General features: G+C 39.4%; 2 protein-coding genes across 6 annotated transcripts in view; both read right to left on the bottom strand.

Moving 5' to 3' along the window:
• Positions 1 to 755: 755 nt before the first annotated feature.
• LOC128415450 (retinol dehydrogenase 8-like) lies at positions 756 to 9,634 on the bottom strand. Its single transcript, XM_053391661.1, has 6 exons — positions 9,211 to 9,634; positions 8,313 to 8,478; positions 6,955 to 7,130; positions 5,041 to 5,134; positions 4,182 to 4,365; positions 756 to 2,999 (listed from the first exon to the last, which is right to left on the bottom strand). The coding sequence occupies exons 1-6, from the start codon at positions 9,305 to 9,307 to the stop codon at positions 2,760 to 2,762; spliced, it is 957 nt and encodes a 318-aa protein (XP_053247636.1). The 5' UTR covers positions 9,308 to 9,634; the 3' UTR covers positions 756 to 2,759.
• A 917-nt stretch (positions 9,635 to 10,551) lies between these two features.
• Positions 10,552 to 21,722, bottom strand: part of CCDC18 (coiled-coil domain containing 18) — a 28,663-nt gene continuing 17,492 nt past the window's right edge. For 3 of the 5 annotated variants that reach the window (XM_053391659.1, XM_053391656.1, XM_053391655.1), the window contains exons 16-29: positions 21,568 to 21,645; positions 20,110 to 20,226; positions 18,858 to 19,025; positions 17,657 to 17,799; positions 17,022 to 17,185; positions 16,508 to 16,721; positions 16,319 to 16,418; positions 16,040 to 16,156; positions 15,182 to 15,325; positions 14,406 to 14,609; positions 14,050 to 14,187; positions 12,971 to 13,159; positions 11,797 to 12,232; positions 10,552 to 10,882 (exon numbers count right to left, since the gene is read on the bottom strand). In XM_053391659.1, coding sequence (XP_053247634.1) covers positions 11,825 to 12,232; positions 12,971 to 13,159; positions 14,050 to 14,187; positions 14,406 to 14,609; positions 15,182 to 15,325; positions 16,040 to 16,156; positions 16,319 to 16,418; positions 16,508 to 16,721; positions 17,022 to 17,185; positions 17,657 to 17,799; positions 18,858 to 19,025; positions 20,110 to 20,226; positions 21,568 to 21,645 — 2,184 coding nt within the window. In that variant the 3' untranslated portion in view covers positions 10,552 to 10,882; positions 11,797 to 11,824. Of the gene's footprint in view, positions 10,883 to 11,795; positions 12,233 to 12,970; positions 13,160 to 14,049; positions 14,188 to 14,405; positions 14,610 to 15,181; positions 15,326 to 16,039; positions 16,157 to 16,318; positions 16,419 to 16,507; positions 16,722 to 17,021; positions 17,186 to 17,656; positions 17,800 to 18,857; positions 19,026 to 20,109; positions 20,227 to 21,567; positions 21,646 to 21,722 lie in introns of those variants that run through there. The other 2 variants (XM_053391658.1, XM_053391657.1) reach the window with 2 other exon arrangements.

Below are 21,722 nucleotides of genomic sequence, written 5' to 3'. Positions count from 1 at the left end.
CTGCCGTCTGCAATTACGTTGCCTGGGAGCAAACTCCATTGAAACTATAATATTGCGCTGTATGGTGTATCCTTTTAGTTGTGCGATTTATTTTGAAGTCAGTATTTCTATTCAGTCGGCGGAACGCGAGACTCTTAATCCTCAGGGTCGTAGTTTCGAGCCCCAAGTTGGGCGAAAGATTAATGCTTTGCACAGGTTTGGACTAGATGACCCTGCTGGTCGCTTCCACCTCTACAGTTCTTTGTGATTTCTCTCGTCTTCTGTTGTGGAAATCTAAATGGGAAAAGGTGGTGGGCCTAGACTAGTGAAGCCTAAAACACAATCCTGCATGTGCCCATGAATAATTACGTATGGCTGTTACCAAGATTTAAAGCCATGAACTTTTAACTAAAATAACTATGGGCTGGCCTAATCTTAGCCTAATCTACCCCACAATGTTGTTGTTAGGAGAAAATGAGCAGGCAGAAAACTACTTTGCATTTGTTGGAGAAAGTAGCATTTGGTGGTGGGTTAAAGTGGCATTTAATAATGGTACAATAAAATATGTCATATTCTCTGCTGGCTGTGTGTGTTTGTTCCTTACCCACATGTGTGCATTTAGGCACCCACATCTGATTTAAGAATAATAATATGGTATAAAAGGTGTACCAGGAAACCTGGTATCTTTTATAGAAGTAATGCATGGGAATATTATCACCATTAAAAGTAGAGTCAAGTTATTAGGCAAACTGCAGTTTTTGATTTTTTAGAGCAGTGCAAACAGTTCTCTTCCTTGAATGATAAGCCCATACACTGCACTGTGCAACACAGTGTACTTGTTTGGTACATACATTGCCAGCTCATCAGCTGCTTTTCCTTCTGAATGCTGATTTATTCAGGATTAATAATCTAATACCTATTAACAATTAGAAATATTTGAAAAGCATAAAATGTCTTCAGTACAAGAATGGTTACATTTGACTTTTACTAACTTGGTGGATAAGATTATTCTAAATCTAGTTTAAGGAAAGCCATATGAAAAAACACTGCATCAAGAACCACAGGTGAAACCAAGACATTCAAGAGTGCACTACATCTCTTTCAGCTGAATGTACATTTCTAACTACATTCTGAACCCACAAATAACATGTAAATGCTTTTAAAATGTGTGAATACAGCTGGATTAGGTTACAAACCACTACAACATTTCTTGCAATCTCTGCTGAAGCAATTTGTCTTCTACCCATTTTCTGAACACACAGTAAATTATATACAGTTAGCTATTTTGGAATTGGTATGTACCCAGGATCCTAAGAAGTTTGTTATGTGAATTGACCTTTATTGTAAGTGCCACCAGCAAACAGTTGTACTTTCTGTAGAGGCAGCATCTAGAAATCCTCACAAAGATATGAGTATATGGTATGTTGTGTGGGAGGTATATTCATAGCTGTCAACTTTTCCCCTTTTTTAAGGGAGATTCCCTTATTCCGCATAGGATCCCTCGCAAGAAAAGGGGAAAGTTGACAGCTATGGGTATATTTAAGATAGAGTAGGAGAGAAGCTTGAACAAAGAAACTGAAAATCGGTTGGAGTAAAGCATATGAGACATAGAGCAGCATAGTTTGCTGTGCATGAGAGGGTTATATGCAGTAAGCAGGTAAAATATATGTTAGGATCCAAAAGGCTTCATTTAAAGATACTATGTGTCTTTTTTGTAGCTTCATCCTTCCTCTGGATAAGCTGCCCTGACAGCTCTGGAACAGCATGTTGGAACTTAGTCTGATCCAGCTGGGCTCTTCTTATGCATAAAGTGTAAAGCTTTGAGGCTGCTGGTGAGAAGAATTGCATGTTTGAATACTTGTCTAATTAAAAACAGAAACCATTTCACATACAAACAGAGTCTGTTAGGGAGACTGTGAGGCATGATAAACCCTTTTCCCTGTCATGCTACTTTTCCATGTAAACGATTCCCCCCACATGGGGAAACATTAAAAGTGCAACATGTACACACCCATTGATAGCCTAAAGTGGTATATGTTGCCCTTAAGCAGATAATTTACACAAAAGCGCTATTTGATCTTTCAATAGATTTCACATTACGCCTACCCAATTTTGCAGGTAAATGAAAGTATGTGTTGGAAAAATATCGAGGTGGTCAGAATAGTATATGGACAGACTTAAAACGAAGAGATTTGGACATACGCCTGGTAAAATTGGCAGAAAGCCAGATTTCCTCCATTTTGGGACATGTAGCTTATAATTTCAGTCATGAAGAAACGAAAGCGAAAGACGTGGAAGAAGATAAACACCCACACAGGAACATATTGTTTGATTTAACTTGCTTGCTAGATGAACTCAGAGGCTGTGGGAAATGAACGAAGGATTAACATCGGATTGATTTGTGGGAATCACCTGGACTAACTTAGAAGCAGAACAAATGTGAGACGATCGCCACCACCTGACCTCAGAGCATGGGAAGTCAAACAAAGATTTACAATTTGACATAATATTTGGACTGTTTGATTATTTTATAATTTGGAATGTTTTTAATGTAGCTTTTATTGGATTGTTAAATTGGAAAACTTAATAAATATTATTTTAAAAAAGAAGTAAGCCCCACCAACTTCAGTTGGACTTGCCCCCAAGTAAGGATTGTGTATAGGACTGTAGCTTCAGTCAGGGCTATTTCAGATGTCTCCCATCCCACACAAGCACTTACACATAAGGAAACATGGAAGTGTGTGAAATAGCCCACATGGCAGCTGAAATCATCCATTTGCTCATTGGGAGGATCTTCCTCCTCCCAAGTCAAAACTTTTTCTGCTTTTCCAACGCAGCATTTTAATGAAGTTAAGACTCGCACTGAAAACCTTATCATGCTGAAAAACCATTTTGTAGAAGGTATCAATAGGCAGGTCTCCATTTGGATCAGCATATTTCAGTGTTGTAATTGGAGTGTATAATGTGTTGGTCTGGTGGCGAAAAGGAGGGTTTTCGGCCAGAATTATCTTCACTGTATGCTGTAAGAATGAGAAAAGAAGACATGATAACATTCTGGAATTGCACCAGACCGAGAGTGTGTATGTAAATATATTTGGAATGGGGGTGGAGAACACAAAGAGAAAAAACAGGGGAATAAAATCAGCACTTTAACTCAATATTGCTGTTTGGGTTGCTTACATTGTTCCAGCAATGATGTTTTGAAAGTGAGCTTACTGGAAGAGGAGGAACAGTTTTAAAAAAAACCAAACACACACACACACACACCTCTGACTATTTTTAATCTGAAACTGCTATATCAGTGACACTCTCAGAACATTCCTTCAAGATAAGTGTCCCCTACCAGTAATAGAGTACTCCTAGTTTCAAATGTGTTATTTGTTTCTGGAAAAATTGAGACCAAAGAAATGGAATGAAGCTTCCACTATCACCTGCCCACTCACCACCAATCGTGTGCTCACCACAACCGTTGCTAACAATCGCCAAAGTTATTGGCCATTGCCAATCTCCCGTCCGCTCACCACCACAACTACCAATCCCCCACACACTTACTTGCCGCCAAACGTGCTTTCACCAGTCATCGCCAACAATCGCTAAAGTTATTGAGCTTTTTTGGGGGGTCACAACTGAACCCCTGCCCGCCCACTTGCTGCAGAAAATCGCCACCATGCCCCACTCTGCGTTCAGTATCCGTGTATAAGCCGACCCTCAATTTTTGCCTAACATTTTAAGGCAAAAAACATCAACTTATACACGGGAAAATATGGTACATAACATAGTAACACACACATACAAAACACCGTTTAAAAAGGTCATAGACTGTTAATTAGTCAAAAACTTGGGAGAAGAGGAATGTTTTTGCCTGGCGCCTAAAGATATGCAATGAAGATATTATCCACTTGAGCTCATCCTGAACATGCAAGTGATTTCGGTAAAATGCTCAGACAAAGGTTGGCCCATTGCCTAGTTACATTTGGCGTTGGCTAGACTCTTCCTGCCTAAAATGTTATTACTCACATTAACAGAGCCTTGTGAGTACAGATATTTTTAGACTTGTCTGTCGCTTCCTCCCACTTTCATTGGATTGTAATTTCATCAGAAGCTGATGCTGAGCAATTGCCAGTCGCATAATGCCTCATAGCTGGCGAACCATAATTATGTAACCCAGTCTTAAATTCCACAAAAACCTTCTAATGCATTACCTCTGCTATGTCTTCAGCTGTTTGTCCCAGGGATTGGAAAATTTGCTTGTAATTTTTCAGGTAAATATTTACAAACATGTCTGCTGTTTCTTTATCTGCAGCTGAAAGATCCATGTTCATCCCATCTTCAAACACTTTTCTTTCAAACTCTGTAACCACGGGCCCTGGTTCTATTAAACTTAGACTGTTTGGGAAAATAAAGAAACAAGATGTATTGTGTAAGTCAACTACTATATGCATAAGATGGTAGATGCAAACCCTTAGTTACTGGGCATAAATTGGCAAAGAGTAAAGCCACGCAACATAGTGCTTGATTTTAGCATTAATTTTAATCCATATCCAGAAGTGAACATTCAAAATCACGAGTTTGTTTTCTTGCATTTGCATCTTGCATTTCACCCTCGGATATCCTTAGTAAAAGGCAATAGATTTATACGACCTGAAGATTGTATAAGAGTGGCATAACGTGGTTTCCAGACCAGGGGTGGCAACCTAAGGGGTTCGTTTAACTGGCTCATGAGCCGCCCCCCGAATTGAGCCCCCTGATCGGCGAGTCCCCGCGTGCTGCGCTAAACCGGCGCAGCACAGCACGGGGACTCATTTCCGCGGCGCTGGAAATCGCGTCTGCAGATGCCAGAAATCGCGTGCACGATCCAGCCCACGGAGGAATCTCCGTTGGAGTGAACCGGCCCAGGCGGGGTAAACCTTGCAGACCCCTGTCCTAGACACTCTGCCAGTCAACATCCGTCTGTCTCAAGAGACAATGGAGTGCACCTCCTGGGGTGAAGTTAAACAGCTGCTTTAGCAGCACTGAAGTAAATTTAAGTTAAAGTAATAAATGAGCCAGGCTGATACTTACTTAAGTTTAAACTTGAGTGCTTGTATGGCTAAACTTTCACAGAATCCTTCCACCGCAAATTTAGATGCAGCATAAACATCATTGAACAAAATCCCTATAGATTAAAAAATAAATAAATAGTGAGTTGCTAATCTTAATATACCCTGGGCTGATGATGAAACCATCGTGTAAGAGTCTCCTGTGTACTATACACAACATCAGATCAACATCATTTTAGGCTGTCAGCATTACAAATGCTTTTTTATTTAATGAAAATTAGAGTGAATCACTGTCAAGGCCCAGAAGAAGGAACAACGAACGCACATTTATTTTGCCCCTCTTTCACCTCTTGCCCAAAAGATTTTGCGACAAAGCTCATTTACTAAATGGGATGAATGCACATGCCATCCTTCTTTCAAATCACATCCAGTTTTCAGGAAAGGGGATGGAAAAGGCACCAGATGGTTCCCATCCCTTAGGTTAGGCAAATGTTTCTAAGTCCATGCAAACCGAAAGCGTTTCAGATAACATTTTGGATAACACGCAGGCAAGTAAACTTCAGTCTTGCCGTTGCTTCACCATAAATCTCCAGCCCAGTCCTTTCCCCCAGAAAGGCTTGACATAACACTTCTGTACAGTCTTTGCTGTTGCTACACACTGTGGCACAACTCCATTGACACAATGTTCTGGGTTACAATGCCACAAATAAGGGCATTGTGTTGCAAGAGCAGACTTTGCTCTTTAGCTGCAGATTGCAGCTCAGTTGCCTATAGGACTAAAATCATTGTTGTCATTGATCTTGTTTCTTGCCCGAAAACCACAAGCCAGCTATCTGGCATTCCTTTACTTGAATAAGGGAGGGAGGAAAAGCCACAAAAATCACTTTCTGCTGAATCAGGAGCAGAAGTAACCAGGGCTGAGATGTTTCAGCGTTAGCAAAACTTCAGCTGATGCCAGTGTTGAAAACTGAGATATGAAAGCTAGGAGCTAAAGGGCACCTTAAATCTAGGTTATGGGCGCAACAATGGAATGTCTAGGCACATTTTTGTAACAAGAATACAAAGCTGAAAATGAATGAACTGCAGCTAAAACATTATGTTCATTTTTCACATGATCTAGTCCTTCCCCTGCCCCCCCCCATATTCTACGAGGGTCTTTTCTCCAGTCTTCCGTGAGTAGCTGGAAGTGGGGAGACAGAAAAAGGTCCTCCTTCCCTTCCACTCTGCAATTTTAATCTGAAATCTTAGGTGCAGTTCTGCGCCCAGAGCTCAGAAACTGCTCGTGCTAATGAAACTCCCTGATGCAAAATGCGCCATCCTAGAACAATGGGAGTTTCAAACACTGGCTGATGCAGAATTACCGTATTTTTCGCTCTATAAGACGCACCAGACCATAAGACACACCTAGTTTTTGGAGGAGGAAAACAAGAAAAAAAATATTCTGAATCTCAGAAGCCAGAACAGCAAGAGGGATCGCTGCACAGTGAAAGCAGCAATCCCTCTTGCTGTTCTGGCTTCTGTGATAGCTGTGCAGCCTGCATTCGCTCCATAAGACGCACACACATTTCCCCTTACTTTTTAGGAGAGAAAAAGTGAGTCTTATAGAGCAAAAAAATATGGTAATTCTGGGGAAGCACAAAGGGCAAATCTAAAGCTAGTGTTGCCACTTAAAACGGGACAAAAATGTAGGATGAGATGGCTCTTGAATATGGGAACATAAAAGCCTTCTGGATCATTGAGTCCAGCATCCTGTTCTCACTGTGGCTAACCAGACGCCTATGTTAGATGCCCATAACCTATTGCAAGAGTCCTCTCCTGCGGTTTCCAGCAACTGACATTCAGAAGCATAACTACCTCAAGCTGTGGGATCAGAGCATAGCCATCATTAAACTGCAATACACGCTGCATTAACTAATTAGATGCAATATTACTTTGCCTTGTACTCCCATGACACTGCTAATAATCACGATATGGCCGCTTTTTCTCTTCTTCATGTCGGGTAAAATCTCCTTCAGCAGTCGGACCAACCCAAAGAAGTTTGTATCCATCACGTTTTGCATCTCTTTGATGGTCTGGCATTCAATAGGTCCAATGAGTCCCATGCCGGCATTGCTAACTGTATAAATGCAAAAGAACAACAACAACGACCAGCCATCACTTGCCACTCAAGTTGCTCTTATTTTTTTTCATGTGCAACAAACGTGTGGGACCACCCATTAACCCAGGTCTCTGGCCATAAATAAAAAGTGTAAAACAGTAAGCACCATTGCAAATCAGCATCAAAAAGCTAGTATGAACCCAGCATCATAAAATCAATTTAAAACAAGCAAGGGGCTTGAAAGGAGAATAAAAATCTTTTCCTTGGCTGCCTAAAAGACTATAATGTAGGTACCATTAAGCCTTTATGGGGAGGGTATTCCATAATCTGGGATGTAGGTGGCGCTGTGGGTTAAACCCACAGGGCTTGCTGATCAGAAGGTCGGCGGTTTGAATCCCTGCGATGGGGTGAGCTCCTGTTGCTCAGTCCCTGCTCCTGCCAACCTAGCAGTTCGAAAGCACATCAAAGTGCAAGTAGATAAATAGGTACCACTCTGGCGGGAAGGTAAACGGCATTTCCATGTGCTGCTCTGGTTTCGCCAGAAGTGGCTTAGTCATGCTGGCCACATGACCCGGAAGCTGTACGCTGGCTCCCTCGGCTAGTAAATTGAGATGGGCGCCGCAACCTCAGAGTTGTCCACGACTGGACCTAACGGTCAGGGGTCCCTTTACCTTTACTATTCCATAAACTAGGCACCACCACCAAAGAGGCCTTCCCCCTTGTCACCACCCACCTCAGTCCATTAAGCAGAGGAACCAGGACAAAGGCTCTTCTGATGACCATCTCAAGGACTAAGCAGGTGACTATGGGAGACCGGATCCCAACATACCAGTGCTTTGCCATTTGCACTGGCTTCCAGCCTATTCCCAGGCCTGATTCAAAGTACTTGTTCTAAGGTTTGACGCCTTAAATGCCTGGGGACCAGATGACCTGAAGGGTCTCCAGCCCCCATCCATCACCTAGTTGGCCTGTTTTGGACCAGCTGAAATTTGGACCAGCTGAAATTTGCATCAGCCTAGGGCAGTAATACAATCAGGAGTTACCAGAACAGGCAAGTTATTGTGAGGATGAAATGAGTAGGAGGAGAACTACCTTTAGCTCCTTGGAGGATTGGTGGGATATAAATGTAACAAATAAATATTATTTTTTACATTAAAAAATATATATAAAACGAATGTTCCATTGGTATTCATTACTTGCCTAGGACATCAATCCGCCTTCCTGGGATGCTACTGACACACATTTTAATAGATTCATCACTGCACACATCCAGCTGTTTAATCTCTAAGGTGTTTCCAACAGTATTGCCTGCAGCTTCTATCAGTTTATCCTGTTTGGCCAGATCCCGCATTGTAGCATAAACTTCAAAAAAAGGAAAATAAATATCATAAACACCAGTATTTAGCCTTTCCTTTCAGAAGGGTTATGAAAATTAGAACACCGATTACATAAACCTTTAGCTCCAGACTCTAAGGTCAGAGAAACCTGAATATATTTCCATTTGATAGAGGCTCCAGATTAGAAGAAAATAAAACAGCATGGTCAGAACCCAACACACAATTAACCCATTGAAACCAACTGGTTGCAGCATTCAGGGCTTCTTTTTTAACAGACGTGTATAGAATTCCACTTCCTGAACACTGCAACCAGTTGGTTTTTCTCTCTTTTAAAAAAATGGCTTACTTCCATACAAGTGGATAGAGGATTGTGGCCGTTTTTTAAAAAAAGAGAGAGAAAAATAATCAGCTGACATTAAAAATAGAAATATTCCATCAATTCTAATTTAAACATATAGATCAAAATAAACAGCTCCTGTGTAGCTCTGTTTTAAGAGCAAGCCCCACTGAACTGAGTGGGACTTACTTTTTAATAAGCATAGGACCAGGCTGTAAAATATTGGAGGCTAGTGACATTTGGCTTCTCCAAAAAAGAAAAACCCTTACACTTTTGTTTCTAAAATGAAATTGCAAAGCCTGCAAGGATGCAAAGTTGCATCATGTCACGCTATGTAAAGCTTTACTACTCAACATAGCTCACACTAGGTGATGTTCAGCAACACAGGTAAGCAAAATTAAAGAGAGAAGGTGTTGTTACCTTTGAATCTTTTCTGTTCATCAGTGGCCATTTTTACAGCCAACGCCAGCCCAATTCCTGAGGAGCAACCTGTGATGAGCACTGTTTTCTGAGCCATTGTGGATGGTAGCAGATGCGCTGGAAGGTTTCCCTTAGACAGTCTGTGGATAGTCTGGTAGCTTTGCAGGACAAAAGCTTAATACTCCCCTGGATGCTTTTATCCACAGGACTTTGGGTGTCAGCAAATCTAAAGGTGCATACCTATGCATTACAGAGCTAAGAAGATAATCTCTGTATAGACAGCAATAAACAAAAATAGATGTTTGGGCATGGTTATATATGAAGGTTGCATAATCTGGCTTGATGATGCATTGTAGGGAAGTTAGGCTTCAAGGTTTCAGCAGTTTTTAAACTGAAAATCTGAACAACAAAATATGAAGGGTGAGTTATCATAATTTAAACAGGTAACAGGACTGGAGAACAATTATACCAAAACCTAGAGGACAATACTTTGCCCAAGTTGTATGTGCAAATGCCATGCATCCTTCAAATAGGTGCTTTACTTTCAAAAGATCTGAGGCAACTCAAAGTCAGTTGCCTCCTTAAAAGAAAGTCAATTGGAGCCTTCAGTCTTGGCAATCCCCACTGTAGGGCACAAGCATTGTGGCCGAATTACATTCTTGCTGAAGCTACCCTTTGTTTCAGGCAGTACTGGTGTTGATGGCTGCTTGGACACTGAAGGTCTAGCAGAAACATATCAAGGGGTTCCACAGCAGGGAGACACCGTCAAGGATATCAAAGAATGTATGGTGGAGGCAAGCCAGGCTTGGTCTTCCCAATTTAAACAATGCACTATGTAACACTTCACATTCAGCATCTAGAAGAGGAAACAACTTGCCTTCTGTTATGTGCTGCAATATCTGTTTTCTGTTAGCTATTCCTGTTGACATTTTTTTAAATGCCATGTACTTAAAAAAGAGATTCATCATGAGTAAAGGAGGCTTGTTGGGAGCAAAAGGACATATGTAATAGCCCTTGATCTGAACGTTATTGCTAAGGGAGAGGCAGACATGAGAGGCTTATAGAATTATGAATAGCATGGCTTGCCCAGAGACACACTACATTCCTCTGATCTCTTTCTCATAACTGTGGGTCACCCGATAATATTAATTTGCATTGGGTTCAGAAAAACAAAAGGAAGGACTTATTTACACAATCCCAAAATTCCCAAAATTCCAATACCACAAGGTAAACTGGTGCCTTTCAGTTTTTTTAAAAAATAAAAATTGGACAAATTTATGGATTTCCCCCCCTCACATGGTAACTACAGTAGTGGATATGTAACAGAAAAAGCAAGTAACACAATGTGTATTGTTTGTTTATTAATTCAATAATAATACATTTATCTGAAATATTCAAGTATCAGGAAAATAGTTTTTTTAAAAATCCAGATCCTTCAGATTTCTCTTTAAGAGAAAAAAAAACCCCACCACACCTTTATTACTGTACAAATTACTTCAAAGCAGTAATAAAAAAATAGAATTGGGATATATAGGAAGGGATTATGAGTCACTATGTTTCTCAAATATATACAGGGTTTGTATAAAATGGCACATCATTATATTCATGAAGACAATAAATCCATCTGTGGTTGACTGCTTGCCAGCACACTGTTACTTCACAATCTTTGTTCCTGAAACAGATATTAACATAGGCATTAACAAATGTGAAATTCATGCAGACCTCAAGTTCTAGTTAAAATGAATTACTGGTCTCACACTAAGTACTTGAACAAGCATAATAATCACCCAACTGCCCTCCCCTTATTTGATACAGAGAAGGCCTTTGATAGGATCCTATGGTCTTCCTGGGTAATTTCCAAATAGGATACTTTCCCCTGCCCCACTCATTGCTGGTAAGGAATGGAATAAGCCTTATTTTTTTATTTGTGTTTGGAACCTCTGACCTGTGCAACCCATGGATATACAGTAGTGAGATCAGCAGTATCCATGCAGCTGTTAGGGAACAAGAGATAGTCATATTTGTGGATGACATGCTACGCACTATCACAAACCCAGAGAGATCCATCCCTACCTTGACAGCTCTCATATATGATTTTGGACACCTCTTGGGAGACAGCATTAACTGGTCTAAATCAGAACTTATGCACTTGATGATATCCTAATATCTATCAAAAGCATTGAATTACATTATTCATAATGCTCTGTTTGCAATTACCATCAGGTAAAAACTAGTCCTGAAGAAAATTCCTCAAAACGGTTTTCAGGTTTAGGCTGCACTCCTATGCACACTCACCTGATAGGTAAGCATGGAGCAGTGGAACTTACTTCTGCAAAGGATCATGCTTTTTATTTTTGATTGAGCTCGTGTCCTTAAAAAAAAAAGGGGACCCTATATGCACTCTTGATACATTTGTAAAGTCTGTCCTAGAGGTACATTAATTAGTTAATACATCTTAGTAGTCATGCTTGCTCCACAAAATGTAACTCAAAGAGGGAACAATATTATCATTTCCCTGCCCCACCACCAGACAAAGTGAACTGTGTCCTATTTGCCTAAGAAATACTATGGTACAGAAATACATACTTGAATTGTCCTTTACATCAGGTGAAAATTATGGAGAATTTTCAGAACTCATCTCTTTGTTGATATATTTTAGCATGCCACTAAGAGTTTGGAAGTCACTGCTATCACAAGTCTCATCCTCCTCCACAATGTGTGTCAAAGGATCAAAGGACGATTCATCTGGACTTTTTGGTGAGTCGTGAATTGTGTCTTTTGGCTTCCTACAAATTACCAAAGAATTGGTTGTAAAAATGTTTTTTGGTTTTAATAGATTTCCATCATCTTTAAAACTTGGCTCATTAGTGCTTGCAAATTTTCTCTGAGAATGCCTGTCAAAGTCTGGCTCTTGATCTAACCATTGATGAGTGGATATGCTCTGTGGGGCTGATAGTTGCTTGATGCTTTCTGTTCTTTCGTGACCTGCAATTCTAGCTTGTAGTCTTGTTACTTCAGATTCCTAAAAATGTAATAAAAACAAATAACACTTTTATTAAGAAAATATTATGCCTTTCACATTAGCTTAGCACTGCATTCGGTGACAATGTTTTCAGCATTTCCCTGTCCCACTTCATTGGCTGCCATCTACAGAGGGCAGGAAGACACTGAACATGATTGGGCTTCCTATTTCTTATTCTAGATATTATCCAGGAAATGGGAAGACGTAGGTCAACAACAGCCACCCCCTAAAAATGTCTAGTCAGGCTCCAAACCAGGGGTGGGAAAATTTTTAAGTCCCATAGCTGCATTCCCTGGGGTTGAACACCCATCACGAGTGCAGCTAGAGGCAAAAGTGGGTGTGGTCCAAGATAGAATTAAGCACAGCAAAGGATGGGACTCTTAGCTTTGGATTCCATCATGCAAAAGCCACACACACCCCTACCTTTCCATCCATCTAGCCAAGCAAGAGGCACCATCAAGGACACATTCCAGCCAAGCAAAGGCACTCTGATGATAGAGTACGGCCAGTGAGAGGCAGGTTCTGGGGAGACTGGATGTGGTCTGGGGAGAGTCTCCGTAGCCAAATAGGCTTGGAGGACCATCTTTGGCCCCCAAGTCTCACAAAAGCCTAATTGCTAATAATCTTTGGTAGTAAGTTTCAGTGAAGTTGGATAATTTTATTAATTTCTCCTTGTACAGGAGATTTTTGCCATGCTGCCTTTTTATGTCAAGAAAACACATTCTTGTGCTTACTCACTTTGAGAAGCAGAGCTTCGTTTGCTGCGTCAATCATGTCATTTCTGGACTGAAGCTGTTCTTGTAGATTACAGACAGTGCCTTGTGCATCTTCCAGGTCTAGCTTCAGCTGCTGCAACTGCCCATAAAGGTGATGAGATTTAGATATCGACTCCTTCCGTTTTGTTTCCTCTGTTTCATGTAAGAGTTTCTGAAGGGATAAAGACAACAAAATATATTCAAAACTTTATGATCCGTTTATTTAAACTTATAATAGAGACATGGAACAAATAGCCTTATTAAGCTAATGTCCCCATTGATACATAATTATGGAATTCCTTGTTCAAATGACAGTCCCCAAAATCAAATGTTCTGCTGTTAAAGTCACGTCTATCAGTGTTGATTTGGTAATTTGATGAAGGTAGGGACCCCTGACCATTAGGTCCAGTCGCGGACGACTCTGGGGTTGTGGCGCTCATCTCGCTTTACTGGCCAAGGGAGCTGGCGTACAGCTTCTGGGTCATGTGGCCAGCATGACCAAGCCACTTCTGGCGAACCAGAGCAGCGCACGGAAACGCCGTTTACCTTCCCGCTGGAGTGGTACCTATTTATCTACTTGCACTTTGACATGCTTTTGAACTGCTAGGTTGGCAGGAGCAGGGACAGAGCAATGGGAGCTCACCCCGTCGCGGGGATTCGAACCGCCAACCTTCTGATCGGCAAGTCTTAGGCTCTGTGGTTTAACCCACAGCGCCACCCGCGTCCCGATTGCTGAGTAGTACATGCTGAGTAATTGCATGCAGAAGGTCACAGGTTTAATCCCCAGCATCTCTAGGTAGGGCTGGGAGAGAACGCTGCCTAAAAGCGTTCTGCCAATCACTGGAAAGCCTGGAAAGCCACTGCCAATCACTGTAGGTTGGCCAATGGACCTTCCTGTGTTCTCCCTTATTTGCAAGGCCAGAATCAAAAGTTTTCCTTTTAAACCAAGGTGCCAAGCAAAACCTACGGCCAGTCTCTAAAATTCCAACATAAAAATTAACTGTTCGGTTCCAATACATCTAAAAACACAACCCATGTTGGTAAGAGCAATTTTGTTTTTACCTCTGATGTATAAGACTGCTTTAGTGAGTGTATTTCTGCTGAGAGCCTCCTGATCTCCGTTTGCATTCTTGCTTCTAACTGGGCTTCCCGTGCCTGAGCTGCCCCTAGTTGTTCTGCCAAATGATTTGTACGACTTTCCTAAAAGGCAATTATGAAATGAATAATATCAGCAACAATATATTTAAGCATGTAGTATATAGTCCTCCTTCCTCCTTTCCCTTTCTGCTTGCAGGGAACCAATGAACCCCCATTAAAGTGAGGAAGCCATTGCTGCCCAATACACATTGAATTGGGTACAGGAACACTCCTGTATCGGGCCAATTCTGTTGACAGGAAGAACTATGAAAAACGGTTACTTTTTCATGCGAGAGGTGGTTCACTTCTTCCAGTTCAAGAGAGAGCCTATCCACATCTCTCTGAGCTTGAGCCTGTTGACGGCGACTTTCCAGTAGCTCCAAATGGACCTTTTTCATCTGTTCACGTTCTAGCCTCAGCTGCTGACCCAAATCAAGTATTTCTTTGTGCTGTTCTGCCATGAACCTTTCCTGTTCCTCCACCTTCTAAAAGGGGTAAACAATGTGCATTAACAAAACTTAAGCATTTTTACATTCTTTTTTTTTCATTTTTAACATAGCATTCTGCTGCCATGCCTTATCAGATCCATTATCTGTGTAGCCTTCTGTCCTCACTATGATAAATAATCAGTAGCATATTATGAGACTTAAAAGACCACCATGAAATGAAGGGAAACAAACAATGAGGCCACAATCTTATATAGACACTTACTGTCAAATTGATGGATTAAGAGTACAAAAAGCTGCTTGCATGGGAAGTAATATTTGCTAATTACTTCTTCCCCACCCCGTCACAGCCCTTGCACTTAAAAGCCCTTGCATAAAAGTCTGCTGTGAAGAGGTGTGTGTGTGTATATTCAGCAATAATTAAATAAATAAAAATTCAGACACCCCTTGCTTCCTCCAGCAGGAGCCTTCTGTTTACAGAAGAGCAAATCTGGATTCAACCCCTTATGAACAGGATGCATTTCTCTCTATCCTTTATGGTTTAGGCTGATTAAAAATCAGATAGTGACTATAGTCACAGACAAAAACCATTATGCAAATAAAAAACTTACTTTCTCAATATCTGTTACTTTTTCCTGTTTTCTTCCAGTTTCCTTTTTAAGACGATTTATCTCTTGATCTTGTTGGAGGATGATCAACTCTTTCTCCTGAAGTTCACCTTTGGAATGCTGTAGCTTGCTCTCTAAACTCTCAATCTGGCAACAGGGTGTAGGACAGAATTACTTATTAAGAGAATTATCTATTTTAGGAATTGTATCAAAAGCCCCACAGCACATCTTATATACACTATGGGAATTAAACTCTACAACTTCTGTTTAAAATCTACAGTTGGTCCGTTGCGCAGATTCTGTGACAGTATTTAACTCTTCCACTTTAGTTAATGCAATAGTATTTTTCATTAATTGTGGTTCAAGATGACTCCTTCCCTTCCATTTTTTACCCTCATACATATGTAGTTTCAGAAAAGGCATCCTCAGAATGGGCAGGGCCTGCAACTGCTGACACCAACAAAAGGAGAAGGGGGTCACCTATGTGAAGGGGGGGTCACCTATGTGGTTGGTACAAAAGAATGTTGCACCACCAATATGTTTCAGGTAACTGTTTTGTCAGGTAACTGTTCTGCAGTGGTAAAATATATTGATTGTGTATAGGCAGGTAACATGTCCTGTAAGCCTTCTTGTAACTCACTTGTGATTATGGCACTGTTCTACTTGTGCAACTGTTATAATTTTATGTACATTAATGGCACAACATGTATTGCTATGTTTAAAAAACTATATTGTTAGTTAAGATACACACAGCCCATATACTGTTTCATGCTTCAAAACTTCCACAAGCTATTATATTAGTAAGGGTTACATTTGACTTCAATAAAATAATTTTTCCCCAATAACAGATAATCAAAGCACCTGTCTGTTGCATTCCTTGATCTGCAACTCTGCTTTTTCCAAATTTCCTTCTAATTTAATTATTTTTTGTTCCAATTCTCCCCTGTGCTCACGAATTGACATATCCAACTGTGTAACCTAAAAAGGGAGAGAGATTGAAGGCAGAAACATGAAACAAGAATTAGAAGTTGCTTACCATGTATGAAATTATGCACTACAGAGTTGTGGTTATCACTTAGGCCCCCAAAACATGTATGAGGCTTTTCAAAATTCATAAATTGTACTGATAAAAGTTCTAACCTGAGCTGCTCTTTGTTTCAAATCCCAATTCCTTTCTTTTAGTATCTTTTCCATCTCAAGGAGTTCTTGCCTTTTGTTCTCAAGTTCATCCTTGCAGTCTCTGCAATTTAAATTTAAAAATAAAGCATAAGGTTTCCAAAGTACTAGTTTGCAATGGTGATGCAGTTCAGTAACAAGGGTTCAGCCTACCTTAGTTCTTCTGTTAAATTCTCAATAGCAGCATACTTCTCCTCCAGAGCCAACTGTGTTTCCTGTAGCATATTCCGAAGTTCTTGCAGTTGTCTCAAACTAGTTTTTAGCTTCCCAGTAGCATTCTGCAGGTCAGTCTCCAGCGTTCCTATTTTCTGCTCAGAATCCTTTTGCTGTGTCTCAGCTTGAAGCAATTTATCTTCTAACTGTTTCACTGTAGTGCATATGGAAAGCAGAAAAGGATGTTAAGCGTGTGTGTGTGTGTGTGTGTGTGTGTGTGTGTGTGTGTGGACTGAGGACTACATACTGAATTCAAGGCTGTGTTCTAGCAGTGAAAAAGCTAGCATCTGTGCTAGTCATACATATTAGACAGCTCTGCAAAGATTCTAAAGCCCTGTTCTCTCTTAGTTTCTTTCATGTAGGCTTACCATTCCAATGTATATTATCCATGAAAAACACATCACATTCATTTCAAAGTGACCTTTGCATTGAAAAAGCACAGTAAAGAGACTACCTTGCTGCGTCTTTTTCTGCAGTTCTTCATGTTTCTCCTCCAAAGTCATTTCCAAGTGGCCCAGCTGCGATGCTTTAGCGTGACCATCTCGTCTTAAGTGAACTAACTCTTTCTCCATGTCTATTAGCTCATCTTTACATTGATCCATCTCTATCTTAATTTGCCTAAACAAGCAGAATTAGAAAATCTCAATCAGTAACTGAAATAAGCGTGTTCTTTATGCTATTCTGAGCAAAATATAGATCTACGGCACACTGAGTTTGAACTTGAGTATTTAAGAAGTTGGAACTATGTATCTGTCTCCAAATAAGATGCGTATGTAACAGCACAATAGCTTATACCAGCCTTCCCCAAACTGTTGCCCTCTATATGTTTTGGACCATAACTCCCATCAGCCCCAGCCTGCACAACTGATGGGAGTTGTAGTCCTTGATGTCTGGAGGGGGCAGCAAGTTGAGGAAGGTGGGCTTATGCTACCAGGCCCTTAATGTTTGAACTAACTTGCTTAAAAAGTTCTGTTCTGGAAATCTCTTCTTTCAAAAGATGATACATTCAGAAAAAGAATTTAAAAGTAATGATATATGCATTATAGAGATTTAAAAGGACCCATCCACGGAAGAGTATTCTGAACCTACCTGATTGTGCCCGTGAGTTCTGCTATTTTTTGTCTTTTCAAATCAGCTTCTTCAGAGACTAAATGGAGATTCTCGGTAGTTTTTCTCAACTCTTCCTCCATAATTTCCTTCTGTTTTTGAAGTTCTTGTTCTAATTTTAATACCTATTTTTAAAAGGATTTAATAGAGGTAAGTGTGTAGACATACACAGAACAGCACTGTTAGGCTATTCAATATTTATTTACTTATCCAATGTTTAGAGAGAAAGCCAAGAAAGAGCATTTGCAGGTATACACCCCCTGAAACCACAAACAAATATACACGTGTGCAAGTTTGTGTATCTAGCTTTATCTTAAAGGCCTTTGATTACTGTTTGCCCAATGGATATAGTTCCTCTCCTTTGGAAATAATTGTTTGCAAGATACATGTCCAATAACAAAAAATAAATGTCCGTTCACCTTCTGATTCACAGATATAGAGCATAATTCTCCAGTCAAAAGGCAACTACGGCATAAAACCACTGAAGAATTACCAGAAACCAGTTGCAACAGAGAAGTTAATTTTAATGTAACAAGACTGCTGTGGAACTGATGGCTTGGGGACTGCTGAAGTGGTACCACTACCCTAAAGTCAATTTTTATTGGTATCAATGAAAAGTATAAAGCTTCCATATAATGGACACAATGCATTATATGGATTGTAAAACATCACTCAAACAAAATGAAAGTAAAGCAGGGAAGTGCATATTTGCACCTAAAAACACTTAACTAAGGAATAAGCTCCAACGAACACAGTGGGACTTCTAAATAATCATGCAGAAGATTGTACTGTAACTATAGCAACAAGCTATTAGTATGCAAATAAGCTTTTACAAACTTCAGAAACAATAAAAAAAGTTGTGCCATTTGCCTAATCCTGTGTACGTGAATTTTGCAAATCTGACTGCAGGATATAATGTGTACAGACCTATGCTGCACTCATGCCTTTATAGACCACATCCAGTGGCAAATATCTAAATAAACAAGCTAATTCTATATGGCCAACAGGGCTTTAGGCACGTGTTCCTCAAACAGTAGCCCCTCACACTTCATAGGAAACTATTTTGATAGAGAGAGCATTTTCAAGAGCAGCATATGCCATAACATAATTTTGTTTTCCAAATATACATGGTACATGAAAGTGTAACATGGACAATATAAATCCTTTACTGATCGTTATGTACCTGCTGCTGGAGCTTAATTTGGCTGTCTTCTAATTCACAATTCCTAATGGTTTCCTGGTTTAACATTTGCTGCTGTTGCTGCAGTGTTTGCTGCAGAATGAAGTTTTGTTCACTAGTTGACTGAAGATTGTTATTTTTCAACTTTATTTCTTTGTGCAACCGCTGTATCTGGAAACAAATAAAAAGGATGAAGTATTAACTTTGAGATACATTCTCAGCTTGCTCCCATTTCATCATTCATAGGAGAGCAGCCTGACAACATACATAAGCTACTACTAAAACACACATCATCACAGAATTTCATTATATTATAAAATCAAATTCACATAGTATGGTCTATATTTAAAAATATGCTTCCATCTAAAAAAAAGGAGTAACTTTGGGAAAGACCTACTTATATTTTAAAATAAATCCTCCTAAATTATTATATCTGCATACTGCTGGCACACTTTCTATCCTAAGCCACACTGAAGATTTTAACGCTTCTGTATTTCCTTACATTTCCTACGAGTAAAATATTTACCGCAATTAAGCCAATTCTCAAGTAAAGCTTTTTTCTGAACAAAGATTCAAATGCCACCACATGGAGCTACCATGATTATGGCCAACTACATGTCTGCCACCTTTAGGCGGGATATTAATATAATATAATATAATATAATATAATATAATATAATATAATATAATATAATATAATATAATATAACATAATATGATATGTGTGTGTAAATTTATTATACACTTACTATTAAAATAGTTTTGAGAGGATATATATGATATAAAAACACAATATATAAAACACAACAATTAAAACTAAACAAATTGTAATGTACAATTATAAGAAGCAAAGCACCCCCACCTCCTCTGCAAAATATTAACATAATCAGAACGGGGGGTGGCAGTTAAAATGTCCAGAAGAACACAAAGTTGTTAACAATCTAAGAGCAATGTCTCTGTCTTGTGCATAAACAAATACCCATGTGCACACCCACAATGGACCTCGGGTTTCCTGAACTCGCAGAGGGTGGGATAGTATTGAGCGTGGGGAAGAAACAGCAGATAGCATGAATACACTCCAGCAAGCACCTCTCACTAATTTGAATGAGAAACATTATGACAGATTTTGGAAACATAAAATTCAAAGCACTCACAGGAGGATAAACCTGCACAAATGTGCTCACATAAAAATGGCCCACGCACACATTAATGCTCTAATGTAGGCATTAATGACATAGGCATCAAAAAAGTTTACCTCGTCATTTTTCTTCGCCAGCTGTTTTTCAAATAACACTTTACTTTCTTCGAGATTACTTAAATATACCGCTAGATCTTCCTTGCAGTCATCTAGCGCTGCTTGCAGCTGTCTGACCTAATTAGAAACAAAGGCAGGTAAAATTTGAGAAAGAATTGCTCTTCTGAAACACCTCCAGAACCTGAAATTGCAATAAAATATGCTACTTTTTGTTATGGGTACAAAGCCAATGTAGTTTTAGTTAATATACTGGCAGAAATGTAAACCAGTTCTTTAAAATAACAATATCTGAGCATATCTTTGAACAGCACAACATTCTAAAATGAAGCCGAAAGAAAGTATTTGCATGTTTGCACACCCACGCCACAAATGTTTTTCACAAATTAAAGTTGAATGTGGTGCAGTACTTATTATTATACCTCGGAGAAAGAGAAACCTTTCAGCTGTAGCTCACCTGCACCTCCAATAGCTATGCAGCAGAAGGAATTCATCAGGAGTAGCTTTTCACAGTGCAGTATTCCAGGGACTCAAAAATAACCCTGGCATAATCTCATCAATGCAATGAATTAAAATTACAAGAACCCTAATGTTGTGATTCTTGTCTGTAGGTTATACAGACAGAATGCTATAGGATGTATCATTCTCTCCTTCAAACATACTTTTCTCATGGTTGTGGGGAATGGGGCAAACTTCATGTGATTATATTTGGAACTCTCTCCCTGATCTACATGGTGCTACCTCTGTCTCTTCTTTCAAATTCATCCTTAAATCCATCTTTCCTCAAGAACCCTATTGGTTATTTAGCCCTCACCCGTAAGGAAAATAAATGTATGTGTACATTTGTTCATATTCATTCTTAATCACCCTTGCCTTTCTTCCCTCCCTGTTTTTTGTTGCCAGCTCCATGACTCAAAATCTAGATTGTAAGCTCTTCAGGGCAGAGGCCTGTCTGTGATGATTGTTAGCATGTAAAGTGTTTTGTACTGTGATCATGCTATATAAATAATAAAATTAAGGATTAGTTTAATAAACCATAACAGATATAAGTATAAACATAGAATCACAAAGGGTTTTTCTTTACAAATTTTGGTGCCTAAGGAAAAATCATTCCAAGGTACTCATTCTTAAATTCTTCCCTTTCATAATGAAATAAGGATAATAATTGATGGGAAAGAGAGCCTTCAGTATAAATATTCTAAAGTTTTGGTCAAAGAAAGGAACAGAAAGCCTACCAAGATGCTTAAGAAGCTAATTATTAAGTCAATTTTAATCTGTTTGTATGTTAACTTTTGCAGGTTTCAAAATGCATAGGAAACTTTTCTTGATTTTATTGCTTTAACTTCTTGTAAATCATTTTGAGGGTTTTTTAGGATCAGAGGTGTATAAATTTTATGAAATAAAATATTGCAAGACACGAGAAGTCACAAGAAGTCAAAAAATAAAAGGAAGTGTACATACCTTGATTGTTTCCTCAGTAAATTGGCTCTGTAATATCCTTATTGCTTCCTCTTTCTTGGTTTTCTGATTTTCCATTTCCTGTTTGAATACAGTATCAAAAGAAGAAAACATACCATCTTAAAACTTGATTTTACAGTTCACTTTTAAAAAATACT

The sequence above is a fragment of the Podarcis raffonei genome, chromosome 6 (assembly GCF_027172205.1).
Source record: "Podarcis raffonei isolate rPodRaf1 chromosome 6, rPodRaf1.pri, whole genome shotgun sequence".
NCBI classification, from domain to species: domain Eukaryota; kingdom Metazoa; phylum Chordata; class Lepidosauria; order Squamata; family Lacertidae; genus Podarcis; species Podarcis raffonei.
The sequence above is the reverse complement of the archived record's forward strand: the minus strand, read 5'-3'. Positions and strand labels throughout refer to the sequence as shown.

Excerpts from the sequence above, each read along its gene's own strand:
- LOC128415450 (XM_053391661.1), bottom strand. The coding sequence starts at position 9,307 with ATGGCTCAGAAAACAGTGCTCATCACAGGTTGCTCCTCAGGAATTGGG. Across the intron at positions 7,131-8,312 it reads CGGATTGATGTCCTAGGCAA|CAATGCCGGCATGGGACTCA; the intron begins GTAATGAATACC and ends TTATACAGTTAG. Across the intron at positions 3,000-4,181 it reads CAGCTGAAGACATAGCAGAG|CATACAGTGAAGATAATTCT; the intron begins GTAATGCATTAG and ends TCATTCTTACAG.